A 27,913-nucleotide genomic window follows, 5' to 3' on the forward strand; every position below is an offset into this window, starting at 1 on the left:
AGAAGTGAATGGGAGCGCACTGCTCATGATCATGGCCACCTCTCCCATTCACTTCTAAGGGGCCGACGGAAATAGCCATGCCAGTGCTCAGCGATTTTCGGACAGCCCCATAGACATTAACAGAGGGCGGTGTCACGGACGTTCCCGCGACAGGTGACAGGAGATCGGTGAGACTGGCAACGTGATTTGATCTGACATGTTTTCCGTTTGGATCAAATGACGTCTGTGTTATTTCTGGTGCTTGCCACACCTTCTTTGCCCAGATGTGGCTATTATGGTCATTTAACCTTCTCTATTTATAGTTGCTTCTCCCACAATGCTGTGCGATTTATAGCTTCTAGTTAGATAGATTGTGGTTGGATCTCGGCTGAGTTCCTGGTGCTTCCATTGCTCCTTTGAAGTTAAGTCTTTCCTTTCCCTTTTGTATTTTGTTTGGGTTCTGTGTGTTGCATTTTCCTATTGTTTGTATTAGGCCTGAAGGAGACTCCTGTTCGTCCTTCTTTTTGGAGGAACAGGTAGTCTCATCCCTGCCATTAGCACCAGGGTCCTATAGGGCTTGATAGGACTCTAGGTACTTCTGAGTATGAACTCACCTACCTTTGGGGTCTTTTCATACTGGTAGTCAGTCAGGATTTTGGTTAGGGTTTTCACTAGGAGGTGTCCATTTTCCTTCCCTAGTTCTCAGGCCTGATTCCCTGTTCCCCCCTTTCCTCCTATGCTCAGTGTGGTGTTTCCCTCCCACACCGAAGCGTGACAGGCGGCTGCGCATGTGTAGTGCACCCTCCACCACTTTCGGGGCTTCGTTTAGGAAATATGTTCGGATCCCAGTGGTGGGACCCAAACCTATCAGACAATGGGGGTATTTATACAGTCGTGGCCAAAAGTTTTGAGAATTACATAAATATTGGAAATTGGAAAAGTTGCTGCTTAAGTTTTTATAATAGCAATTTGCATATACTCCAGAATTTTATGAAGAGTGATCAGATGAATTGCATAGTCCTTCTTTGCCATGGAAATGAACTTAATCCCCAAAAAACCTTTCCACTGCATTTCATTGCTGTCATTAAAGGACCTGCTGAGATCATTTCAGTAATCGTCTTGTTAACTCAGGTGAGAATGTTGACGAGCACAAGGCTGGAGATCATTATGTCAGGCTGATTAGGTTAAAATGGCAGACTTGACCTGTTAAAAGGAGGGTGATGCTTGAAATCGTTGTTCTTCCATTGTTAACCATGGTGACCTGCAAAGAAACGCGTGCAGCCATCATTGCGTTGCATAAAAATGGCTTCACAGGCAAGGATATTGTGGCTACTAAGATTGCACCTCAATCAACAATTTATAGGATCATCAAGAACTCCAAGGAAAGAGTTTCAATTCTTGTTAAGAAGGCTTCAGGGCGTCCAAGAAAGTCCAGCAAGCGCCAGGATCGTCTCCTAAAGAGGATTCAGCTGCGGGATCAGAGTGCCACCAGTGCAGAGCTTGCTCAGGAATGGCAGCAGGCAGGTGTGAGCGCATCTGCACACACAGTGAGGCAAAGACTTTTGGAAGATGGCCTGGTGTCAAGAAGGGCAGCAAAGAAGCCACTTCTCTCCAAAAAAAACATCAGGGACAGATTGATCTTCTGCAGAAAATATGGTGAATAGACTGTTGAGGACTGGGGCAAAGTCATATTCTCCGATGAAGCCTCTTTCCGATTGTTTGGGGCATCAGGAAAAAGGCTTGTCCGGAGAAGAAAAGGTGAGCGCTACCATCAGTCCTGTGTCATGCCAACAGTAAAGCATCCTAAGCACAATCATGTGTGGGGTTGCTTCTCATACAAGGGAGTGGACTCACTCACAATTTTGCCCCAAAACACAGCCATGAATAAAGAATGGTACCAAAACACCCTCCAACAGCAACTTCTTCCAACAATCCAACAACAGTTTAGTGAAGAACAATGCATTTTCTAGCACGATGGAGCACCGCGCCATAAGGCAAAGTGATAATTAAGTGGCTCGGGGACCAAAACGTTGACATTTTTGGGTCCATGGCCTGGAAACTCCCCAAATCTTAATCCCATTGAGAACTTGTGGTTAATCCTCAAGAGGCGGGTGGACAAACAAAAACCCACTAAATCTGACAAACTCCAAGAAGTGATTATGAAAGAATGGGTTGCTATCAGTCAGGAATTGGCCCAGAAGTTGATTGAGAGCATGCCCAGTCGAATTGCAGAGGTCCTGAAAACGAAGGGCCAACACTGCACATACTGACTCTTTGCATAAATGTCATGTATTTGTCGATAAAAGCGTTTGAAACGTATGAAGTGTGTGTAATTATATTTCACTACATCACAGAAACAACTGAAACAAAGCTCTAAAAGCAGTTTAGCAGCAAACTTTGTGAAAACTAATATTTGTGTCATTCTCAAAACTTTTGGCCACGACTGTACTAGCGATATGCCCCCATTGTCTCAGATGAGACAACACCTTTAAGCCCTAGTTCTAACTTTTTTGGTTTGGTTAAAATGGTATGGTCCATACTATTGCTCTAAATCATACCAACCCTCCTGTGTTAAGCTGTCTATACACATGTTGGAAGAACCCACCAACTTTGGAAGTCTGGCTGATCGTCAGGTCTCCTGACTCTCCCCTTCCCAGACAACAACTGTTTGGGCAAATATGGATCAGGACATGGATTTCAACTACCCCATCCTTTTGTTCTCGGGGAGATGTCGCTGTCAGAGGTGTCTGGCAGCGGATTTCTCCCTTTCTCCCATTCACTCACTGAGCATCCATATGTATAGGAGCATCGGGAGAGATTGTCAACGGTGGAACAAGCACAGGGGCGGATTAGCCATAGACCTTACAGGGAAATTTCCCGTGGGCCGATGCTCAGGGGGCCACCTGAGCTCTCCTCACAGCCAGCCAGTGGAAGTTTTTGGTGATGTGTTTTGTGCTGCTGGCAGTATTTAGTGATGGATTGCGGTATTTGGCTCTGTTGTTGTGGTATAATGTGCCACAATATGGTATTGCTGGCCCTGCCTTCCATCAATTTGGATCCGACTACAAAACAGGGCCACCTTTAGTATTTTTTCCAGGGCCACTTTAAGTTCCCAGTTTGCCCCTGAACAAGCATTTGGCCTACAGGTATGTCATGTGTATGGTCAGCATTATTCCAAAATGACTGAGGAACATCTCTACCAGGGACAAGCAGGTCTCCTGCTAACCAATAGTCTGGCTGGACAAACAAGGTATACTTATGGTGGGAGGTGCAGTTCACACTCCAGGTACAACCATAGAAGACAGGCCGAAAAACAACAAGGTCCATCGGCACCTATAAATTCTAGATTGTCTTCATGTCCTGATGGAAAAAAATCTTCTAACAGACCTCAAAATCTAAAAGTGTCATTTATCAAGGTAATGATGTCATGAAGTGGCCCTGTGACCTACCCTTATAAGGGCCAACAGTATTTTACACAGCAACTGACTGAAGAAATTGGCATGATTCTTGGAACTGTAAAAAAAAATGGCGACTACGTAACTGCTAAACCTAACATTGTAAGTCATACAACTCGAAGCACATTTTACGTAAATCACGCTGACGCCTGGATCAATACGAACTAAGTAACAGATCCTCGTCAACCACAGCACCTTATCAATGACAGCACTGCACTCTTTTAAAGCAATATTTACTGCTATCTTCCATGGGGTTAAGTCAATACCATCGAATACAATGACCACGTGATATACCAGATGATTCCTTTGCTGCATGCTGAGATTTACAGGCTCTGATATACCTGTATACATAGTGAATAAACTGCCCCATAGCAAATGATTATTCCGGCTAGATTGATAGTAGGGATAAGCGAATCTACTTCGGATGAAACATCCGAAGTCGATTAGCATAAAACTTTGTTCTAATACTATACGGAGCAGAACCTCCCTACAGTATTAGAATGTATTGGCTCTGATGAGCCGAAGTTATTGCTTCGCTGAAGTCTCACGAGATTTCGGGCAATAACTTCATAAATTAATTTGTACTGTAAAAGAAAATTTCCCAAATTCAGGTTCGGTTCCAAGGTACCACTTGGAACCGAACCCAAGTTGAAACAAATTAATTTATGAAGTTACTGCCGGAAATCTCGCGAGACTTCACAAAGCAATAACTTCGGCTCATCAGAGCCAATACATTCTAATACTGTATGAAGGTCCTGCTCCGTACAGTATTAGAACAAAGTTTTATGCGAATCGACTTCGGATGTTTCATCAGAAGTCGATTCGCTCACCCCTCAATTGCTAGTAATGAATTGCTAGCAATTTGTAATGAAGGTCCAGTTGGGTGTTACTAGTTGGGGGTGTGTCCCTGCACGGTCTGACATTATCCAATCAGTGCTGCCAGTGTGAGACTGTGCAGAGACATACCTCCAAGAGGTAAAACTCAGCTGGACCTTCATTGTAAACTACTAGCAATTTACTCATAACTTCTAGTAGGAGTAATAAAGGAATGGCACAACATAGAGCCAGAAGAATAGATGCTCCACAAATGTTACATTGGGAAAGCAAAAAGTTACTAAAACAGACATTTCAGGAGAGGGGACGGGTTCTCCTTAAAGGGAACCTGTCATGTGGATATTTGATTATAATCTAACTAATTATATACAATCATTAACTACCTTAGATGTATTCACTTACTGGTGTGACAGATGGTTACCTCATAATATACACACAAAGATGCCACATTCCGCATGCTAATGAGCTGATTTGAGTCCAGCGTGACGTCAGTGAGTCCAGCGTTTTTTTAATTCAGAGCTATAGCCACTCCCCTGCCCACCTGCTGCTGAATCATATGGAAGATAACTGTCATTCAGCAGCAGGTAGGCGGGGAGAGTCAGGAGCTCATGAATATTCAGGACTCATCATTATCAGCTGGAGCTTTTCAATACAAGATGTTGGCAGATTGACTGGATCAATTAAAGTAATTGAGCCAGCATTTTGCTAAGAGAATCAGTCACTTATTTATGTTGCCCTTAGTTAGGACACCATAAAACTGGTGACAGGTTCCCTTTAAAGTCCAGATGCTCTCACCATCATGCAGCAAACCAGGAACTGGTGAATTTACCAAATACAAAGGTGAAAATACATAAAACAGCAGCTAGTAATTTATTCATAACTTCTAGTAGGAATAATAAAGGAACGGCACAACATAGGAGTCATAAGAACAGATGCTCCAGAATTGTTATTACATGAGAGGAATGCAAATAGTTACTAAACCAGACATGGCAGGAGAGGGGACGGGTCGTCTTTAACATTAACGCCCCTTGACAATACAGACACAGTGACTTAGTGACAAACTTGGCACCGCTACATCTGACAAACTCAGATCTGCTACACGGAGTAAGGCTTTTTTTTGGGGGGGGGGGAGTTTTCGGAGAAGCTGAAGCCACATTCAGCCTCACGCAGGGTTGTTGATGGCAGGAAAAAATAGAGGCAAATGATTCTCACATTGTTGCTCTGCCAGGACATCCCTGTGAACAGAACGGTTAATAGTTTTTTTTTTTCTGCAATTAACAAGCCACTCAAAATCCGAAGGAAGAAAGGTCACTACATCTAATTGCCCAGATAAATCTCACTCCATCAGAAGCCCGCCGAGGACGGGGTGTCTCCCTCCATATGGAGATACCGTCACAGCGAGGGAGACTATCTCATAAACAGTCATCTGGAAGCCATGCTTGTGAAGTGACACTTAGCAATGCCTGGCACCGATAGAGGAGAGGCATCCAATTACATTAACCTCCAACTGATCAACACAACTAAACAAATTACGCCGGGGTGTGAACAAGATTAAGGAGGTTGGAATGGGCCAGGATCATTTGGCGGGAAGGTTAATTCTTTCTAACAAGTTTTAACCTAATCTCCAGTGCCGCTCTTAGCTCCAGGGCGGAATTCTACCCTGCGCCTCTTCTGGTTCCTCAGAGAGGAGATTTTCTATTAGGGAGGACGGCAGAGCCTTAAGATAAGAAGTATATAATCACACAGGGTGAGACGAGAGCTCATTGCCCCACTTGTCCCTAGGTGGCACCGCCTGAACTAGCCTCCTCGGCGGTGCGCCCCGGATCACACAAGGAGATATCAGAGCTCGGCTTCGGCCAGATGGAAGCTCGATTGAAAGTCCAGTGGTTTGGTGCCGAGCGACGTGCAAGACCCAAGGCATTTACTGGCACGGGGAGGGAATGCGAGGCCATCGTTACAATAAATTAACATTTGCCTGCCTGACGTTTTCATTAGACCAGAAGGAACAAGGTTGGTAAACTGGCAAGTAACCGGTGCCAGAGCAGAGCATGCTGGGACACAGTGGGGGGGATTTACTAAGCAAAATTACATGAACCAAGTTTATATGTGGCAGCAATACCAGCTTATATAAAATAAAAAAAGCCAGCCATGAAATAGCAGTGCCAGACACCTGTCTCTCTGAGATCAAACCCAACTGCCCAGTCCTTATCTTCCCTGGCATCTGCCATCATGGGAATGTTGGGGGGCTCCCATACTCATTTGACAGTCGTCTGATCCCTCGGAATTCATTGAATTCAGCCAACAGCATACATCTAATGTGTATTGCCAGCTTAAAGAGGAGCTGTCACCTCTCCAGACATGTCTGTTCTAGTAAGGGGGATCTCCAAAAAACCTGGCAGAGCATGCAAGTCTTCTGCAAAAATGCTTCTGGCAGCTGCCACTAGGTGACGCTTGTCACATAGGTAATCACATAGGCAATCTTGGCAACCCCCGTAGATCAGCTGATTGGAGCGCTCACACAAGTGCTGTGCAAACAGCTGATCAGAACGGGTGCTGAGAGTTGGGTCCCCACTGATTTGACAGTGATGGCCATTAATGTGCTGATCCCTGAAAGCCATTTAAATACAAATGCAGTCAGCGCCCCCTTGTGGCAGCAGCAAGCCAACAGAATGTTTTAATTTAATTGAGCAGCTATGGAAGGAAGCAGTATTCTGGCAGCACTCTCCTGGCACTATCATGGACACTGTCCTGGCACTATTAGGGGCACTCTCCTGGCACTATCAAGGGCACACTACTGGCACTATCATGGGCACTCTCCTGGCACTATCAGGGGCACTCTCCTGGCACTTACAGGGGCACTCTCCTGGCACTATCAGGGGCACTCTGCTGGCACCATCATGGGAACTCTTCTGGCACTATCAGCAGCACTCTCCTGGCACTATCAGGGGCACTCTCCTAGCACTATCAGGGGCACTCTCCTGGCACTATCAGGGGCACTCTCCTGGCACTATCAGGGGCACTCTCCTGGCACTATCAGGGGCACTCTCCTGGCACTATCAGGGGCACTCTCCTGGCACTATCAGGGGCACTCTCCTGGCACTATCAGGGACACTGTCCTGGCACTATTAGGGGCACTCTCCTGGCACTATCAAGGGCACACTACTGGCACTATCAGGGGCACTCTCCTGGCACTATCAGGGGCACTCTCCTGGCACTATCAGGGGCACTCTCCTGGCACTATCAGGGGCACTCTCCTGGCACTATCAGGGGCACTCTGCTGGCACCATCATGGGAACTCTTCTGAAACTATCAGCAGCACTCTCCTGGCACTATCAGGGGCACTCTCCTAGCACTATCAGGGGCACTCTCCTGGCACTATCAGGGGCACTCTCCTGGAACTATCAGGGGCACTCTGCTGGCACTATCAGGGGCACTCTCCTGGCACTAACAGGGGCACTCTCCTGGCACTAACAGGGGCACTCTCCTGGCACTAACAGGGGCACTCTCCTGGCACTAACAGAGGCACTCTCCTGGCACTAACAGGGACACTCTCCTGGCACTAACAGGGACACTCTCCTGGCACTATCAGGGGCACTCTCCTGGCACTATCAGGGACACTCTCCTGGCACTATCAGGGGCACTCTCCTGGCACTGCCGTTTATGGGAGGTTCCCAGCTAACACTATTTATGGAGTCATAGTCTTCTGGAACTTTTTACTGGGGGACTCCCATCTAATATGGGCCAATACTTTTCTCATAGGGCACTATTCTGTCATGGATGTGGGGCCGACTCTATATATAGGGGCACTCTGCTGGCGCTCCCGTTTATGGTAAGTTCCCTGCTGACACTATTTACGATCTGACACTGTATATGGGTTGTCACTCTGCTCATGGGGCATTATTCTGGCATTGTGGGGTCTACTTTTTATATATACGGTAGGTATGTTATGCTGGGTTTGGGGTTCTTCCATACTACATTATACATACTTGGCTATTGTCTATAGATAGGGAGGAATCTGTATAAAATAACTCTCTATAAAGGAGCGACAACGCTATAGAAGGTCATTATATGAGATACAGTCCGATAGTGAAGCATTTCCTTTTCATAACCCTGTTGTCCATATCTTGCGCTGTGAACATCCAACACATGGGAATACGATTGGCGCAGGCAGTCTCGCCTGCTTTGTCTCCTGCCCTCCAGCCATTGTTGGACTCCAATTCCAGTCCCCCATGGGATGATGGATCGTGCAGAAGCGAAATGTCTGATTCATTTTTCCACCCGGTGTAAGCCTTATTGTAAAAGCGATGACCTGTACGGCGTGTCGGGGGCGCAGGGGGTAGCTTGACCCTCCAGTATCCAATGCAAAATCTGTGATACAGACCCTTCATATGGGGAAGGGAGACCTTCTGCAGCCCCCTCAAGCTCCAGAGCCTAGGTACCACTGCACCCCTATAGTAACACCCCAAACAGGATACTGTACTATAGTTGTTGTTTTTTTATAATATAGTTTTTCCCTATTTTATTTGAATTCATCCATTTTTTAGGGTGGGAGTTTTTTTTTAGTATTTTGTATTTATTTATTTTTTCCTTTTTTTATTTTTATACTTAGGAAAAAACCATTGGCTGACACATTGTAACAAACCCTCAGCGCAGCACAGTGCATCGTCTAGACCACACACCACTGTAGCAAACCCTCAGCATCAGGTCTGTATGGGTTTTAACTCTTTGGATCTAAACAATACTGTCCCCCCTTTACTGACACCTAGAAGAAATCTTGGAAATTCTAAGAATTTTTTGGGAATTCTCAGTCCAAATAGGGCCCCCCCCCCCCCCCCATACAGAACCTTTATTTAGCCAGAAGAGGGAGTGTTTGTCACCCTGGAGAACCCGGCATGCCCATGCATGACGTGCTGCCCATTGATTTTAGTGGACGCTGTGCAATACCTCATTTCCCCAGTGGTGGCACTGTAGGGTAATGAAATACTTGCTGCTGAGTACCTACACTGATCACAGACGATCACTATGGGATCCCCTGATGAGGTTTTAACAATATGAGCAATATGAGGTTTTAACAATAAGTTGGGGAATTGTCATTTTGGCAGTTTTATACCAGTGTAAGTAATTAGAAGAGAGCGCACAGATGTCTCACGTGAGTTCCTTGCGTCTGTCTACACTCCTGCCTGTAGTGGATTATGACTCGGACGCATTTATTTAAATGCTGCCGACAGATGCAGTGATTGATTGACTGATTGATTGTCTAGTAAAGTCACCCCTCAAGGACCTGCCGGGACAATGGACGCCGCCGCACTCCGACTCCCCGAGGTAATGTTACCCTTTTAGATCAACCAGAATTAATCAAAAGCAATTTTCTCTGAAAATTCCTTGTATCTATCCAGAGCAGGAATGAGCAGCCTGAGGCATCCAGGTAGCTGGAGCAGGAAGATGGATTATAGATCCCTGAGGAACCAAGAATACAACTGCGGGCCGCACAGCCATGACGCTAAAAGGCTTAATGGGAACCCCAGCTCCAATCTGATGTCACCCTACTAGGAATTCTGCCTGGTTTAACTCTTTATCAAATTCCGTTGTTTCTAACCGTGATAAAACACAGGCGACACCCAGCTTTCCCAGTATCTGAAAAGCAAATCTGCTTAGTTATGCTTTCCCACACCTACACATATGATAGAGACAGACCTTCGCTTAAAGAGACCTGGCCAACAGGATCAACTCTATTAAGCCAGGCATACTGAATGGTAGGGTTGATCCTGCCGATTAAAATGATACCTGTTTTGTGAAAATCGGTTGTGACGTTCCAGAGAAAAATAACTTTTATTCTTTATTCAACTGACGGCTTTAGTGCAGCGAGGGGCGGGGCCTGGCCTCTGCTTTTCAGTGCTGGCCACACCTCTTAGAACACTGCAGCCTTCAGTTGTACAAGGAATAAAAGTCTTTATTTATCGGAAACACTGCAACCGATTTTCACAAGACAGGTATCATTTTAATCAGTAGGATCAACCCTAACAGGCGGTATGCCTCGTTTAATACAGTTGAACCTGCTGACAGGTGCTCTTTAAAAGTGGTAACTTGAAGCTGGTGGACCCCTATGCAAAACCTATCACAGGGGCCCATCATCACCATGTACCATTTATAAAACTGGTGGTTAAGGGGCCTTTGGTCATCCTTAGGCACCAGAACTCGTGGGTCCACTGTTACCTCTATACCCTCTATAGCTATACCTTTACCCCTTTCATAACATTTATATTCCCCAATTTCCCTCTGATCTCTGGAGATCTCAGCATTTAGATGGATATACCATGAGGGTCTCTAGAGGAAAACCCCACTTAACTATAAAGAACTGTTGAAAGGGATATTCCTCTATGGACAATCATCGTTTTTAATTGATGCTTTCCCTCAAAATAAGGTAATCATAGGTGGTCCTGTAGCTAGGACCTCCAGTGATCAGCTTTACTCTGGTGAAGGACCCATCAGCAAGTGATTCTATTCCCTACAGTGCCCCCGCAGGGGAAATAAAGAATTATATGAAGCCTATTCAAACCAGTGGGCTCCAGTACTCCACAGCAAGAGACATTTTTGGAGTTTGATAACAGGTGAGGGTCCTAAATGGGAGGAATTATTAGTTTTTTATGTAAAAAATAAAAATCAGACATCATACAGTACATGACAATACTCTTCTAACAAAGCTAGAACCAGCCCTGTACCTCACATGGATCCAGAGATCTCCACATTCACTGCTCTAATTGCTTTGCTAGATTATCTTCAGCCCGGACAGCTCAGGGGTTGTGTCCTTTCTGCTGCAGCTCTCTTCCTGCAACTGCCACAGCTTCTAACAGAACATAGTTGGTGACAATTGAAAGTTTGAACTGAGCACGTGTGCGACCAGCTCAGTGAAACGGACAAAACAATAAGGAAAATACCAAACAGCAGGTGGCGCTATACAGATACATTTTATTGAATATTTCATAAATTTTTCATTACATGCAATTATAAAAGTATTCAGATCCAGGTGCTGGTTTTAAAAATGTAGAATATGTTTCACGACTCAACCCCTTTAACAATTATTGTGATATCTATGACCAGTTTAACATACACAGTGATAATACATAACAGCCAGTAACTACATCACCACCAGACACATTGCACAGTGTGGCGGTGACACAGCTCCTGGGCTCTGCTGTCCTAAAATAGACAATTCCTTTAAACTGTGACCTATTTTGATGGTCAGAAGTTGAGTTCAGCATGTCTACTATTACAGCTGCAGGAAAAAGGAACAAATCTTGAAGTAGATCCTCTTCTGTCTACAAATTGTTTTGGAAAGCTGCAAGCGGCTCCGAGCCTGACATATCAATTGCTGCTTCGAAAATATCTCAGAATAAGCCGCGCTGGTGCCTAGAAGGAAGGAGAGATCAGATCAGAGTGTCAGTCATTCAGCGAGCCCCTGACACACAAAGGTCGGATCGCGCGGCGGCATCAACGCAAGCACCAGAGATACCCGAACATAGCAATCAGATGAGGAATCAATGCAAAAAATATATAATTATAACTAGAAATAACACAAGCTTCTCGTAGTCGGACTTTATATGTGAGCTCTGCAACTGGACTCATCCTGACGTTGACCATCGTACACACTGAGGTCTGTATGCGCAGTGCCCTGGAGCAAGGGGACTTTGGACTATGGACATTTGTGGACATTTTGCCCGCTATTGCTACTATGCAAAGTCACCAACTCCATACTTTATTGCAATGGTTAACTTGCACAGTGATTTATACTGTTTTGTGCATGTATACTCTTTATATTGATGAACTGCATTTATATGTTTATTGCAATATATCCTGCCCATTTGCACTGTTATTGCACTATAGCTACACTGTGTAAAAGAGTTAATGCACAGAGAGATTTTAGTTTTGGAGGGGAAAAAACTGACACACTAGCTTAGCTCTGTTGTTTATGTCTGGGAAAAACTGCTTATTCCTTCCCATAGACTTGCACTGTCTATGACAGACAGAAAATTGCAACAATGTTTCTGTTTAGGCTGTGCTTCTCCACTCCATTGTAACCAGTAATCGGTTCCAAAGCCCCAAAATGTCATCCAAGATAAGAGAAAATGAAGATTTAAGAAAAATAAGCAGATAATTGAGATAAAACAGGTCCGTACATATAACAGTCAGGAATAGCTGATAACTAGCAACTAATACAACAATTTTACCAGAGAAGTAGTCTTGCTTGGTTGGATCTGAGTCTGAGACATTGTATGTTGAGTCTAGTTTCAACTTATGATGGGTCAGAAAAGAACATTGTATGCTGAAAATATTGTATCCTGAGGCCATTGTATCTTGAGGGAGCACTGTATAAGGAGAGAGGTCAGAGCCTCTAGTTGTCTGCAGGTAGGGACTAGTGCTTAGTAGGAGAGACTCTGCCTGATGGCATGAGTGACCAGAAGAAGACTCTGATATGGGAGTCACAGACCATGGGCCACCAGCACTTTGGCCAGGATACCAGCCTTGTGAGATAGAGAGGGACAGCTAGCTCAGGCCTTTCCTCAGCATCAAACCCTTCTTCTGCCAGGAAGGAGAATGGAGAAGCCTGTATTGTTTGCATCTGAATTCCTCCAGTAAAGAAGCCGACTGGTTTACTGCAGACCCTGACTCTCTGGACTTATTTCCCATTGGGGTGCACCACACCTTGCCATCCCTTCTGGAGAGCAGCAACACATGATGATACCTCAGCATAGCATTGCGGCCACCCCAAATCCAGCCACTGCATATGTATTATACACAAAGCAGGAGGTGCGGCTATGGCATGAAGGCTGGGTGACCTTACTGACTAACCTACTGGCTCAGCTGCATGGTTCGGATCAGTGCCCTCTCTGAATGGAAAGACAGAACCATAACAGGAACACTATGATGATCTTTCAGTTCAGTATAACCAGGTATCACTGCTGTAACATGGAAGCCAAAATGTGGCCATCTTCTGGGCGTCCATAAAGCCTTTAAAGATGACTCGTCCCCTCTCCTGACATGTCTGTTTGAGTAAGTATTTACATTTCCCATGTAATAACAATTGTGATTGCAGCGGCCCACTGCCAGGCGTCTGGGGTATCCCTTGCCCCTTAGGAGGTTTCTACAAAATATGTCCCTCTTATAGAGCAAGTTAACATGATGCCAGCTGCGGTTAAGCAATGAGGACATGGAGTCCCCTTTGTAGATGGTAATGTTGGTACCCAGATGTAGGATTGCCAGAGTGGTGTAGAGTGGCCTACAAACTCTGTAGATGTTATATGCACGTGTCATGGTGCTCCTACCTGGATAGCCTTTGATCCCAGATGTGGTGTAGTCCGAAGCAAGTGCAAAAGGGGGGTTGTTAAACTTGGGTGATGAATAAGTTGAATAAACAGAGTCCAGACTTTGTATTAACATAGAACACAACTTTACTTGGCATAAACGGTAATCCAAGCAGTTTTTCAGACTTTATCTTGGTCATCAGCAGGTATTGGCTTAACTGGCAGGCAAACACTTCTGCAACAATTTCAGCTCTGCTATGCGGTAGCTCTCTCAGCTCTTCTATGCTTGGCTGGAGTAAATAGGAAACTCTCCCTCTTCTGCTGGAACTTAGCTTAGCTGTCTGTAGTCTGTCTCTTACTTTACCTTCAATCCTAGGAACTTCTTCCTGGCATCAAGCTCACTTAGCTTGGGGTTAAGGCAATGCAAGCCCAGAAGGGGACAAGCAACTATATAGGCTTCAGAGGCAGGGCCTCTGGGCAGAGCAGACCGAGCTCTGCTGGCCAGCACACAACCTCTCCCTGGGGAGGGTAGACTAGACTGACCAACACTGACTAAACTCCTCCCTCTCTAGAGAGGGCTGGAAGGAACTAAAAGGTTCCTCTCCAGAGAAACTAGCTCTGCACAGATTGCCTCCACCTGCTGGTGAACCAGGCACATTACATGTAAAACAGTCAATTATGAGGAAATATATATACACATTGCAGGAAATGTCAATAAATATCTGAGATGACACAGGATCACACAATGCAGATAGTGGGGGGTACAAAAGGAGGTGGTAATGCTCTGGGGTATTACATTATGACTTCATATTGCGCCATTCCTCTGTTATTCCTACTATAAGTTAATTCCTGAATTACTAGCAGTCTGCAATAAAGGCCCATTATGTGTACTAGTTGTTTATGAATAAATTATCATCAGTCTACACTAAAGGTCCATCTGGGTATTAACAGTTAGGGGGGGGTGATTGCACGGTCTGACACTGGCAACACTGATTCCCCCCAACTGGTAGAAACCCCTCTGCTAGCAATTTATTCATAACTTCTAGCAGGAATAATAAAGTAATGGCAACATCATGGAGATATAAGAATAGATGCTACAGAATTATGTGGGGAATGCAAGTAGTTAGCCAAACGGGCATGTTGTCAGGAGAGGGGGAAGCTCCTCTTTAAAGGGCATCTGTCAGCAGTTTTGTACCTATGACACTGGCTGACCTGTTACATGTGCACTTGGCAGCTGAAGGCATCAGTGTTGGTCCCATGTTCATATGTGCCCGCATTGCTGAGAAAAATTAGGTTTTATTATATGCAAATGAGCGTCTAGGAGCAATGGGGGCGTTACCATTACACCTAGAGGCTCTGCTCTCTCTGCAACTCTGCACTTTGATTGACAGGACCAGGCAGTGAAAATGCCATTACAGCTCGTCCTGTCGATCAAAGTGCAGAGGGCGCAGCAGTTGCAGAGAGAGCAGGGAGCAAAAATAGGGCACAAGGACCAAACACAGATCCCTCATGGACATCTTCACAGATCAACCACTGAACATGTGAAGGAGGCTTAAAAAAAACCATATTGGTGGAGATTTATCAAAAGTGGTGTAAAGGAAAACTGGCTTAGTTGCCCATAGCAACCAATCAGATTCCACCTTTTATTTTCCAAAGGGGTTCTGCAAAATGAAAGCTGGAATCTGATTGGTCGCTATGGGCAACAAAGCCAAGTCTTACTTTACCCCAGTTTAGGTAAATCTCCCCCCCACACACTATTTATCTGTCACCTCTGCAGAATATTGGGTGAGATTTATCAAAACTGGTGTAAAGTAGAATTGGCTTAGTTGGCCATAGCAACCAATCAGATTCCATCTTTCATTTTTCAGAGCTCCTTAGGAAAATGAAAGGTGGAATCTGATTGGTTGCTATGAGCAACTAAGACAGTTTTCCTTTACATCAGTTATGATAAATTTCCCCCATTATGTATTTATTTCCTGGCGAGGATATATATAGCCAACCTATTCCGAAGCGCCGTACACGGATTCAGTCCCTAAAAACCCAATGTCCGTCTCAGACATAGACGGAGGACAGGGCCACAGGAAGCCATATTAACCTGTCAGTTTGTTATTTACAGCCCCCTCGAGTCTTTACCAGAGGATCATTATCAAGCATGAGGTGGAGGCCACACATCTCAGATGTCTGGAGGCCATGGGGATCGATAACCTCCATTCTACATCACGTAGATGTTGTTTAACGCACCCCGGTCCCCGGGTATATGAGAAGAACCATCCTCCTATACTAGGGGATAGAGGTGGTCACTCGGCGGGAGTTCTCACTCATATTCTGTACTCGCGGAGCCCACAGAATTATTGATTCCATCCACATCACACCCCGGGCTGTCACATCATCTAATGGAGAGGGGCTGGAGGCTGGCGTTATTTCTTGTGGCGCTTTTCTGCCATCTAGTGGTCGATTTATTGAATGCAGCCAAAATACTGCTGATATTTAAAGGGTTGTGTCATCTTGGAGTTCCGGAGGGTGCACCGCGCATGCGCAGCTGCCCTCTATTTTTTTCTATGGGGCCGTCAAAAATAGCCTCAGCTATTTCCATCGGCCCCAAAGAAATGAATGGGGGCTGGGCCGTGCAAGCGCGGTGCACTCCCATTCATTTTTATGTGGACTCCGAGAATAGACGAACGCGTCGATCGGCTATTTTCGGCAGGCCAATAGGAAGGCTTGGTGGTGGCTGGAGGTGCTTCACTTCCGGCCACCACTTTGCCGCCCCTGTGTTCAGTCAGTTTTACAGATAGCGGTATGCCCCCATTGTCTGGGATGATAATACCCCTTTAAAGCCTCATGCACACTGTGCAGAAAAAATTGGTGCAAAAATAAGGTGCATGTTACATTTTCACGCGGAAAAGTCGAGGTTTAGCCCCACTGAGTGACAATTGGGCTTAGGGCTCATGCACACGAACATATTTTCTTTCTGTGTCCAGAACTTATTAATTTCAATGGGTCCTCAAAAAAAAACGGAAGTTACTCTCCATTTCCGTATGTTCGTTCTACAAAACAATAGAACATGTCCTATTATTGTTCGCATTACGGACAAGGATTGAACTGTTCTATTAGGAACCAGCTCTTCCTGTTCTGCAAAATACGGAGTGCATATGGATGTCATCTGTATTTTTTGCGTATCAGTTTTTTGCGGACCGCAATACGGTTGTGTGCATGAGCCCTTATTCTGCAGATTTGCCACAAACTCGCAGTATGCCCGCAGCAGAGAGCTAATCTATTAGCGGCACTGTGGCAGGCATTATAAGCTGTATGTATAGGCACCGTCATGGCCGGAGGTAGGTGTGCCCCAGCTTCAGGGTGAGGTGTGGTGATAGTTCTCTATTTGTGCTTAAAGGGATTGTCCAGGATTTGATATTGATGATATCTGAATATCTGATTGGTAGAGGTCCGGCTCCCAGCACCCCCACTTATCAGATGTGGCCTCCTTGCAGAGCCCCAAGCACAGCGCCGTACATCGTATAGAGGTTGAGCTTGATATTGCAGCTCAGCAAAACACAGGATATTGGCCATTTTGCAGAATGGAATGGCCTAGCACATTCTATCCTTGTCCGTAATGTGGACAATAATAGAAAATGTTCTATTTTTTTGCAGAGCGGACATGCAGACATGAACGCACATGGAGTCATTTTTGGGGGGGTTTTGCGGCTGAATGGTTCCACATACTGGCCGCATACAAAATGCCTACATACAAAAAATACATTCATGTGTATGAGCCCTAAATCTAATGACCAGCCACTGCATACACATAAATGTATAGGATAAAATTTTGACTTCCCCCAACCACCACTAGAGGGAACTGAGGAGCCTATTCTGCTTTTACATTCAACTCAATAGTAATTAGTATGCAGTGAGCTCCCTCTAGTGGTGGCTGCAAGGAATCAGCATCTTATATTTTACATTTATAGCTCTGCATTGGAAAAATATCAGTGCTATTTATTTTGCACAAGATTTTGGACCCAAAAAAGACATGAGGCTATAAGGTGCAGTTTTACTATAAAGGTTTTTTTTTAAGTGATGACCTGTCCTCAGGATAGGTCATCGGTATCTGATCGGTGGGGGTCCGACATCCGGGACCCCTGCCAATAAGCTGTTTGAGAAGTCACTAGTGCTTGTAGATTAGCTTATGCCATCTGATATCACATTCTTCGGTCACATGACCTAGGTGCAGCTGAGCCCCATAGAAGTGAATAGGGCTGGGCGCAATACCAAGCCCAGCCACTGTACAAGGGATGGCGCTGTGCTTGGTGAGCAGGGAGAGGGCTGCAGCGCCGGTGCCTTCTCAAACAGCTGATCATCATGAGTCCCGGGTGTCGGACCCCCACCGATCAGATACTGATGGATAGGTCATCAATTAGAGTATCTTGGAAGCCCCCTTTAAGCATCGGCCTCTTCCACTGTGCTGTGTGTTCTCTTAGGAGCATTGCGGGTCACACTGGGCGTCGCTTGGGAAATGGGTCAAGTATCAGTGACCGGTTATTTTCGTATAATGCCGGCGGTTTCTTGCTCTGCGATTCACTTACTGAACTCGCCCTGACCTATTGATTTGCTTTGTGCCGCCAGACAATTGTACAGGATAAAATATTAATTGACATCCAGACACCGGCAGCGTCACGCCAGCGCAGTGTGCAGCCATGAGGATAGTCCTCCCGATGCCTGCAAGGTACACTAGTCTTCAGGCACACCTATAAAGGCGTTGTCCGCTTATTCAACCAGGCACGGTCCAAGGTAAGACGGATGAAGCAATATTGTCTCCATGGAAACAGACTACAGAGCAGCCCTGTGTGCAGTCTGATCCTGCAGCTGTCCCTTACATACATTCCATAGGTTAATAAGGAGTAGGGGATCGGTGAAGGGGAGCACGACTGCAGGATCAGGTGACACAGGCTTATTTGCACCCGTAACCATGGAGACACTCAGATCTGCATAGGAGCTGTATACACAAACGGGAGAGTGGGAGAGAGCTGCAGCAGAAAGCATACGCCACTGAGCTGTGATAGGGAGAGAACGCTAGCACAAAGGACAGGCCCCTGAGATGTAAGAGGGAGACATATTGTTACGGACGTCTCGGCGACAGTGAGTGGCAGAAGATCTGTGAGACTGGCAACACGTGGTTTGATCTGACAGGTTTCCTTGTGGATCAATAGACGTCTGTGTTGTTTCTGGTAATGATCACAGCCCTTGTCTCAGGTGTTGCTATTGTGGTCATTTAACCTTCCTTATTTATAGTTGCTTCTCCCACAATGCTGTGCGGTTTATAACTTCTGTTGGACCTGTGGATAGTTGGTGGTTGGATCTCAGCTGAGTTCCTGGTGCTTCCATAGCCCCTTTGACGTTAAGTCTTTCCTTTCCCTTTTGTATTTTGTTTGGGTTCTGTGTGTTGCATTCCCCTGTTGTCTGTCATTAGGCATGAGGGAGACTCCTGTTCGTCCTTCCTTTTGGAGGAACAGGTAGTCTCGTCCCTGCCATTAGTGCCAGGGTCCTATAGAGCTAGATAGGACTCTAGGTATTCCTGCGTATGAACTCACCTACCTTTGGGGTCAGTCAGGATTTTGGTTAGGGTTTTCACTAGGATGTGTCCATCTTTCTTCTCTAGTTCTCAGGCCTGATTCCCTGTCCCCCCTTCCCTCCTAAGCTTGGTGTGGTGTTTCCCTCCCACACCGAAGCGTGACACATATGCAGCTGAAAGGACACCCTCCATAAGCCATGATAGGGAGAGAGCTGCAGCAGAAAGGACATGCCCCCTGGGGAAGGACACCCCCACACACACTAAGCTTGAAATAAATCTAGCAGAACAATTGGAGCAATGAATGGGGAGATCTATGGATCTATGTTAGGTACAGGGCTGGTTCTAGCTTTGTTAGGAACAGACTTTCATGTGCCATATGATGTCTGTTTTTATTTTTTTACATTAATCATGGAAGAACCTCTTTAAATAACAACTAATTACTTTTCCACATAGATGGGGTCACACCGTCACATATCGGGATTCCCTCTATTATATCCCTCTGCCCTGGACGGGGGCGTCTTTATGAGACAGAAGCCACCATGGAACCCAGATGACCGGATATAAGGAAATATCACCTGTGACTACAGCTTCTAGACTGAAATTCAAGCCCTTTCAGTGGTCACTCATTTTAAACACATCTAGATCCTCTCGGAGGTCCCCTTTAGGGATCACGTACATGACCCCTTTTGTGATAGGACATTTCTACAGGAGTTAAAAAAGAAAGTTGGTGGTATCTGTTTTGCAGATCCACGATGTCAACCAACCACGGTGCCCCCGAAACAGTGTTAACAACAGTTCCCCAAAAAGTTGTCAGCCACAGTTCCCCCTAAAAAAGTGTCAGCCTCAAAGCCTTCCCCAAGCCCTTGCACTAGTTTTGAGGAGAAATACAAATGATATCAAATCCTTCACACAAAAAGTAAGAATTTTAAAGCACCACGTATTTCCTACAATCTCCACTAGGTGGCGCTGCGACGTTTCTTATGGCTTCTCTACCACATTGAAAGATGTTCCTTCTGTTACGTTTCAATAAAGCTATTGAAAGTTGACGATTTCGCCGCAAGCGTTCCTGGGATTCGTAGTTCGTCGGCCATATTTGCTGAAGTAATTGGCGTGTGAGGCTGAGTGAAGGAAGCCTTGTGTCCGGGAGCTGGGAAGTGTTGAGGAGGAGGAGGAGCTGGAGGTGAGCTGACCACAGTGTGCCCGGTGCCAGTGTTTACCTTACACGTCGACGGGCTGCAAAGAAACTACATGTCCCAGCATGCTCTGGCAGGGTGTGCTGGGAAGTGGAGGCCAGTTTATGGGCATTCTGTACTGGCTTTGCTGTATATAAAGCTTGCTTTCTTACACAGCCGTCCCCTAACAGGGTGCACTTTTTGGAAATTGCTTTATTATGATGTCTATAATGGATGTTCATTGAGGAGAGTATTCTGATGAAACATATGAGTATTTAAAGGGCGAGTGGTCTTTTAATATGGGTTGCACATGTTGCAATTGCTTCCAGGACCTGGTGGCTGAGGTGAGGCCCTTGCTGCTTAAAGGGGTTGTCCACGTCAAATAAAAAAATAAAAAAACGCAGCAACAGTAAATTTGATAAAATAAGGGTACTTTCACGCTTGTGTTTTTCTTTTCTGGCACTGAGTTTCGTCACAGGGGCTCTATACCGGAATAGAACTGATCAGGTATATCCCCATGCATTCTGAATGGAGAGTAATCTGATCAGGACGTCTTCAGTTCAGTCATTTTGACTGATCGGGCAAAAGATAAAACCGCTGCATGCTACGGCTTTATCTCCGGCGGAAAAAACTGAAGACTTGCTGGAATGCATTTCAGCCACATGCGGATCCGGCGGGCAGTTCCGACGACGGAACTGCCCGCCGGATCACACTGCCTCAAGTGTGAAAGTAGCCTAAGAGATTTGTCACCCTTTTTGTACCGCGCTTCAGTCCTCCCCAGCAGAGGTAACATCCTATGCAAACTGCATCACCGAAGCAGCCGATCGCTGGCCTCAGTAGTCACATACTGCTAAGGCCAATGAGTGGCCAAAGGCGGGAGGGTGGCCCCAGTGCTTTGCTCTCTCTTGTGGGCAAAGGCATTTTCAAGAGTTCCGGTGACGTACCGGGCTCTCCATGGGGCTGCCAGGAAGCCCGGTGACGTCACCAACACTAATCGGCGGGCTTTAGCGCTGCCCTAGCCAGTAAGACGGCTAGGGCAGCGCTAAAGCACGCCCATCTGAGCCGGTGATGTCACCGAACACACTGCTGGGTGGAAGCTTCCGTTATTGTAAACAAAAAAGCCTGTGCCCTGCGCGATCTAGCGCATCGGAGCATGAGATGCTCCGATGCTAGCCTCAGGGGGGCTGCCTGGGTGAAAATAAGGGCATCTCCGGTTTCAGCTCTGAACCCGGACGACCCCTTTAAGGCCTCGTTCACACTTCAGTGTTTGGTCAGTGATTTCCATCAGTGATTTGTGAGCCAAAACCAGAAGAGAAGCCTCCACAGACATAACGTATAAGGGAAAGATCTGCTCCTGTTCTGTGTTTAGAGCCGGACCTGGTTTTGGCTCATGAATCACTGATGGAAATCACTGACCGAACACTGACGTGTGAATGAGGCATAAGGATGCAGAGCTGTGTGAAGACAAATTTTTTGTCGGGCGATCTGTACTTTTCAGTGATACCACCCGGGGAGGGGGTGTACAACTTTTTGATCACTTTTAATTTCATTTTTTTGTGGGAGGAGAACTGACTGAAAAAACTGCAAATCGGCCATTTTGACTTTTGTGTTACCGTTTCGCCGTTTTTCGCATGGGATTAAATATTTGATATTTTAATAGAACGGTCATTTTTGCATGCCAGGATAGTTATAATATGTATTTTTATATATATATAGGGGGTGATTAAAAAAAAAATTATTTAAAAAAATGTTTATTTATAAAAACTTTTTGTTATTTTTACTTTTTTTAATTTTATAAACTTTTTGTTATTTTTACTTTTTTTATTTTATTTTTTTATAGTTCCCATAGGAAACTATAATAAGCAATCTTTGTATTGCATTTTCTCCACAGGCAGGGCTCCATAGAAATTACTGTGCAGCAGCCTTCTGTCACACAGGAGAACAGGGGCTGCTGCTAACACACTCCGCGGGAGCAGGAGCACACCCAGAAACGCGCGAAGTGTTAAATGTCCACGATCGGCATTACCACCAGTCGCGGACATTAGCCGCGGGTGCCTGCTGTATGAAACGGCTATTTATGTCGGCACTTTAAAGATTGGAGAGGACGCCGTCTTTAAAGTCCTGACCGCCAACATAAATAGCTGTATGGCCTTTCGAGAAGGGGTTAAAGCCATATAATGTCACTTTTTAGTAGGTGAAAAAGAACTGAAGTGACTTGTCTTTTCTTCCTCTCTCATCATGACATAGAATGAACACACCAGCTGCGGCTGTAAAGCCGGTTGTCATCTCCAAGCAAGCAGAAGAGGTCATCAATGGAGAAGTCACACAGGTGGTCTGCACCGCGTTCACTGACCACATCCTGGTGGTGGTCACACAGTATGGCAAGATGGGAACATTGGTCTCTGTTACTCCAAACATGGTGGCTGGTGACCTGGGGAAATCCACACTGACCACCAAGGTCCTCCTAGGATGTGACGAGGTAAGCGTAAAAGTTTGGAGAAAGCTATCTTATGGTTCTGACAGGTACATACCTTTAGCACCATAAATAGCAGTATCTTACCATTACGTGATCTCTGCTTACTGTCAGTGAAAGGAAAATCTCATACTTAAACTTAATCTAACCCTTTAAAGAGCTTTGAAATATGTCTCAGAGACCCCCCACCTGCAGAAGGCACTGTCTCAGAGTTGTTGATCCACATTAGTACGGACTAGAGTCTGGTTGGCAGAGTGAGACGCTCTCTGAAGGTACCGTTTCTGCTTGAGGACACCTAATATGCCTACACGTGACCATTCAAAGCAGTCCTTTGTGAGGTAGGTGCTCCTACCCGCGCTGATACATTGTAGGAAACTATCAGGACTATGCTGCTGATGTACTTCGCTCATATAGGATTGTCTACACTAGATACAGTTGTAGCATATTCTCAGCTGAGTACTTGAATTTCGATATAGCACAGATAGCCTACTCCGGAACAGAGCCATGGGATTGTCACCAGGATATGACAGACCATAGGGTGAAACAGGAGCAAAGCCAGGGTTAGATCCAGAGGTAGGTCAAGAGGTACCAGAAGAAAAACTCAATAGGATGCTCAGTACCTAAGTGGAAGGCCTAGATCTGGATCAGGATCAGATTGCACAGGAATGGGTATATATGAACCTCAAACAAACAAGCAACGCATGTCAGGATGGGTCATGCCACCGAGCAAGAGAGCTTTGGCCTAAAGCACCAGGGCCGTGGCGGAAGATAGAAGTTAGATCAGGAGAGGAGAAGGCATCCAGTTGCCTAGCACCTGGATGCAGTCATTGCCAGTGACCTTGACTGCTCTCTAGCGCTGGAACCAGTCAAGGTGAGGAACATCAATGGTATGTAGATTGTAAAATACCTTTTAAAGGGTTACTGTGCTTTCAGAAAATTTTTGATCACTGGGATCCCCACCAATCTCCAGAAGGAGGGGACAGAAGCGCTCGCTTAGTGCACTCTCTTTCTTCTCCCTGCACAAGATGTTCCCATAGACTTCCTGTCAGTCTCGCTTTCTGACCCGCAGCGAGGAGAGAGAACGTGCTGAGAGAGTGCTTCTCCCCCTCGCTCTAGAGATTAGTGGTGGTCTCGGCGCTCAGACCCCCACCGATCAAAACTTTTGATATGTCCATATCAAAAGTTTTCTGAAAGCACAGTTTAAAGGAACACTCCAGGCAAACTTCATGTACTTGCAGGACAGGGCATGACACGGATTGTTTTTGGTCGTGCTCCACCCCCTGGCGTCCTGCACTAAACATTACGCAGCGAAAAGAAGCGGTTTAGACTTCCTTTACTGTCCTGTATCTGTCACTGTCTGGACACTTCATAGGAACTCTCCCTCCATGGAGGAACCCTGACCAGATATTTCTGTAGACCCAAACATTTTCAGGGCAGATACTGACTCACCTCGACTTGCACTTTGTTTCCACAGCCCTTCATTCACGTCTGTGCAAAGAATCTGGTGAGCTTTGTGTCCCAAGAGTCCAAGAATAAGCCGGTGCTCTTGGCTGTGGCGCTGAAGGACAAGAACGTGGACTGTATAAAGACCCTGAAAGAAGTGATAAAGAGTTGCCAGGTCTGGTGACGTGGGAAGATTCCTGGAGGATGGAGCTGGATAGGACATCATTCCCTGTGCCTACTAGTACAGACTGTATATTGGGGATGGTGTGCACTGATTCTTTTGTATTATATATATATTTGATACTGATACTTGGGGTTTCTTAAAGTACATATTTGTCGTGATGCCAGTTGCAGTGAAGCAGCAAGGGCACAGGCCCCTTTTTAGTGATGTAGTAATTGATGGTACCTAGGTGTTGGAATGTCAGAGTGGTATAGGGTGACCTAAATGTCCCTTAATGGTGTTGCACGTGTCACGGTGCTCCTACCTGGATACGCTGGAACCCCAGGCGTGGCCCTCCGAAAGCAGGAAAAAGAATAGTTGACGAAGGGGATGATGAAATAAATTGAGTCCAGTCTTTGTGATGAAGTTGATAACAGCTTTACTTGAATAAACGTTTCTCCAAACGGTCTACAGACTTTGTCTTGGTTTCCAGCAGGCGTTGGCATTAACTGTGGCAGGCAAACTCCTCTCTGCTACACCAGTCGCTCTCAGGCTCTGCTGTGCTAACAGGATAGCTGTATAACTTGGCTTTAACTGAAGGTTGCAACTTCTTTCTTGTAGTCTCTCTAAGTTTATCCAGGGAACTTTACTCCTGGTCTCTGAGGCTTTTTGCTTTGGCCTTCAGATGCAGCTGAGCTCTAGCTGTCCTAGGCAAGGCTTGTTCAGGAAGGACGGGCTCCCGCTGCACATCCTCCCTTGGCAGGGGGTGAGCTAGGCTGACCCCTCACTAACTAGTCCCTCACTCTCTTAGAGAGAGCTAGAATGGAAAGAAGGGTTCCATTCTGGGTAAAATAGCTCTGCCATTGTTGCCGCCATCTGCTGGTGAACCAGGCACATTACACTTAAACATTAACAGTTGCATGGAAATAGGAATACACTTTTTTGCAAGACCTGGAAATTAATACATAAGATAACATTAGGTTAACCAATAAAGACAGTAGCGAGGCGCAGAGGTAGTAACGGCACTCTGGGGCGTTAGAATAGATTAAGGGGGGGCCAATTATTTTGAGGTTTTTTTTTCTTCAGAATGTTCTCCATTTAAAAGTTGAACCAAGCTATTCCACAATTGATTGAGCTTCCTGCCTCTGATTATAGTTGGGGGCATGACAAGTACTCAGATTTTGCCCTTAGATTTCGGTAAATTCCTTTGCCTATGAAAAATGCTGGTATATATCGGTATTTAGGACTCCCTAAATAATGTAATAATGTCCCAGATAGTACCTCCTCCCTTTTTCCCTAAAAATGATGTAGACGCAGGTAGTATTGTGCCCCCTCCCCCAATTCCTTCAATGATGAATGCAAAGATAATATTTCTTATCTCTCCCGATAAATTATGTAGGTACAGATAGTACTGCATCTCTGTCTCTCCCTGGATATGATGCAGGTACAGATCGTACTGTCTCCCATGTAATTATGTAGGTACAGATACTACTGCATCTCTGTCTCTCCCTGGATATGATGCAGGTACAGATCGTACTGTCTCCCATGTAATTATGTAGGTGCAGATAGTACTGCCTCCCTGTCTCTCCCTATAAATGATGAAGGCACAGATAGTACTGCCTCTCTCTGTAGATTATGTAGGTACAGATAGTACTGCCTCTCCCTGTAGATTATGTAGGTACAGATAGTACTGCCGCTCCCTGTAGATGATGTAGGTACAGATAGTACTGCCTCTCCCTGTAGATGATGTAGGTACAGATAGTGCTGCCTCCCTGTCTCTCCCTATAAATGATGAAGGCACAGATAGTACTGTCTCTCTCTGTAAATTATGTAGGTACAGATAGTACTGCTTCTCCCTGTAGATGATATAGGTACAGATAGTACTGCCTCTCCCTGTAAATGATGTAGGTACAGATAGTACTGCCTCTCCCTGTAAATGATGTAGGTACAGATAGTACTGCCTCTCCCTGTAAATGATGTAGGTACAGATAGTACTGCCTCTCCCTGTAAATGATGTAGGTACAGATAGTACTGCCTCTCCCTGTAAATGATGTAGGTACAGATAGTACTGCCTCTCCCTGTAAATGATGTAGGTACAGATAGTACTGCCTCTCCCTGTAAATGATGTAGGTACAGATAGTACTGCCTCTCCCTGTAGATGATGTAGGTACAGATAGTACTGCCTCCACGTCCGTACCTATAAATGATGTTATCTGTAACCACTCTCAAGTCACACACCACTACTATCAAAACCTTAAATGGGTATTTTAATATTACTGGACTATACTCAGGTAGTCCTTCTATATATGATCACCAGGGTCAGATTCCCCGCATCCCTGCCAATCGCCCATTACTGAGTAGCTCCGGCACCAGACGTACACAGGACTCTGTCCATTATGTAGTGAACATTGCTGGTTACTGCAGTGCTGCTGCCATTCACTTCAAGCTACTGAAGAACAGCTGTTCCGTGGGGGTGCGGGATGTCAGACCCCCGTCGATCAGATATTGATAGCTTATCCTGAGGGTGGGCCATCGATATTAAAATTCTGGAACACCTGAGCAATTGGTGTAGCTACAGGTGTCACTAGTACTCCTGCTGTACATTACAAGAGGGGCACCTCTGTCTGTTCCTCGGTACCTATCTCAACAAGGCTGCCACTCCAGCTAGCAAAGGGTAGTCGTTAATTTCCTTCGCATCATCAACACCATAGCTTCATCAACGTCCGCTCATCCCCTTCCCTGAGAGAAGGAACATGCTGGAAAATCTTTGGAAGCATCAAGCTCCACTAGTGATCGCTAGCCCTCCATAGTTAGCAGCGCATGCGCCGATTCTCGGGTTAGCTTGCTGAAATATGTATTAGGCTCTATGTTCTCCTGAGGGTGCTAGGGGCATAGGCAGTGCATTCGGCATGATATTGCAATTTTGAAGCTGAGGTGTGCCGCTTTCACACCCTTGTTCTATGCAAACTTCGAAGATGAAGAAGAAGCCGGTGCGTCTGTAATAAGAACTTTACCGAAGAGTTGTGCAAATAATGCTTTGATTTATGACACTCGGGTCACAGGGGAGAGCAAATACCTAAAGCAAAGTATTTTTTTATGGGACCAGTAGGTGTAGAGACGGGGTCCACCACCATGTCCTGTCTAAGATAAGCAGGAATGTAGTGGTCCTATAGAAAACTCACTTCTTCAATGTCCTACTAGTCACATGAAGATTTTAAACAGGTGGCCAACCCCATGAAATTATTTTTAAAAGGCATCTGTCAGCAGTTTTGTCCCTATGACACTGGCTGACCTGTTACATGTGCGCTTTGCAGCTGAAGGCATCTGTGTTGGTCCCATGTTCATATGTGTCCGCATTGCTGGGAAAAATGATGTTTTAATATATGGAAATGAGCCTTCAGGAGCAATGGGGGCGTTACCATTACACCTAGAGGCTCTGCTCCCTCTGCACTTTGATTGACAAGACCAGGCAGTGAAAACGTCATGACACCTGGCCCTGACAATCAAAGTGCAGAAGGGACTGGCGCTTGCAGAG

General features: G+C 45.6%; 1 protein-coding gene across 1 annotated transcript; it reads left to right on the forward strand.

Annotated features, from left to right (window-relative positions):
- The first annotated feature begins 20,195 nt into the window (after positions 1-20,195).
- PSMG3 (proteasome assembly chaperone 3) lies at positions 20,196-24,847 on the forward strand. Its single transcript, XM_044304021.1, has 3 exons — positions 20,196-20,310; positions 22,550-22,781; positions 24,250-24,847. The coding sequence occupies exons 2-3, from the start codon at positions 22,551-22,553 to the stop codon at positions 24,400-24,402; spliced, it is 384 nt and encodes a 127-aa protein (XP_044159956.1). The 5' UTR covers positions 20,196-20,310; position 22,550; the 3' UTR covers positions 24,403-24,847.
- Positions 24,848-27,913: the final 3,066 nt, after the last annotated feature.

Source organism: Bufo gargarizans, chromosome 8 (genome assembly GCF_014858855.1).
Source record: "Bufo gargarizans isolate SCDJY-AF-19 chromosome 8, ASM1485885v1, whole genome shotgun sequence".
Classification (NCBI taxonomy): Eukaryota; Metazoa; Chordata; class Amphibia; order Anura; family Bufonidae; genus Bufo; species Bufo gargarizans.

Excerpts from the sequence above, each read along its gene's own strand:
- PSMG3 (XM_044304021.1), top strand. The coding sequence starts at position 22,551 with ATGAACACACCAGCTGCGGCTGTAAAGCCGGTTGTCATCTCCAAGCAA. Across the intron at positions 22,782-24,249 it reads TCCTCCTAGGATGTGACGAG|CCCTTCATTCACGTCTGTGC; the intron begins GTAAGCGTAAAA and ends TTGTTTCCACAG.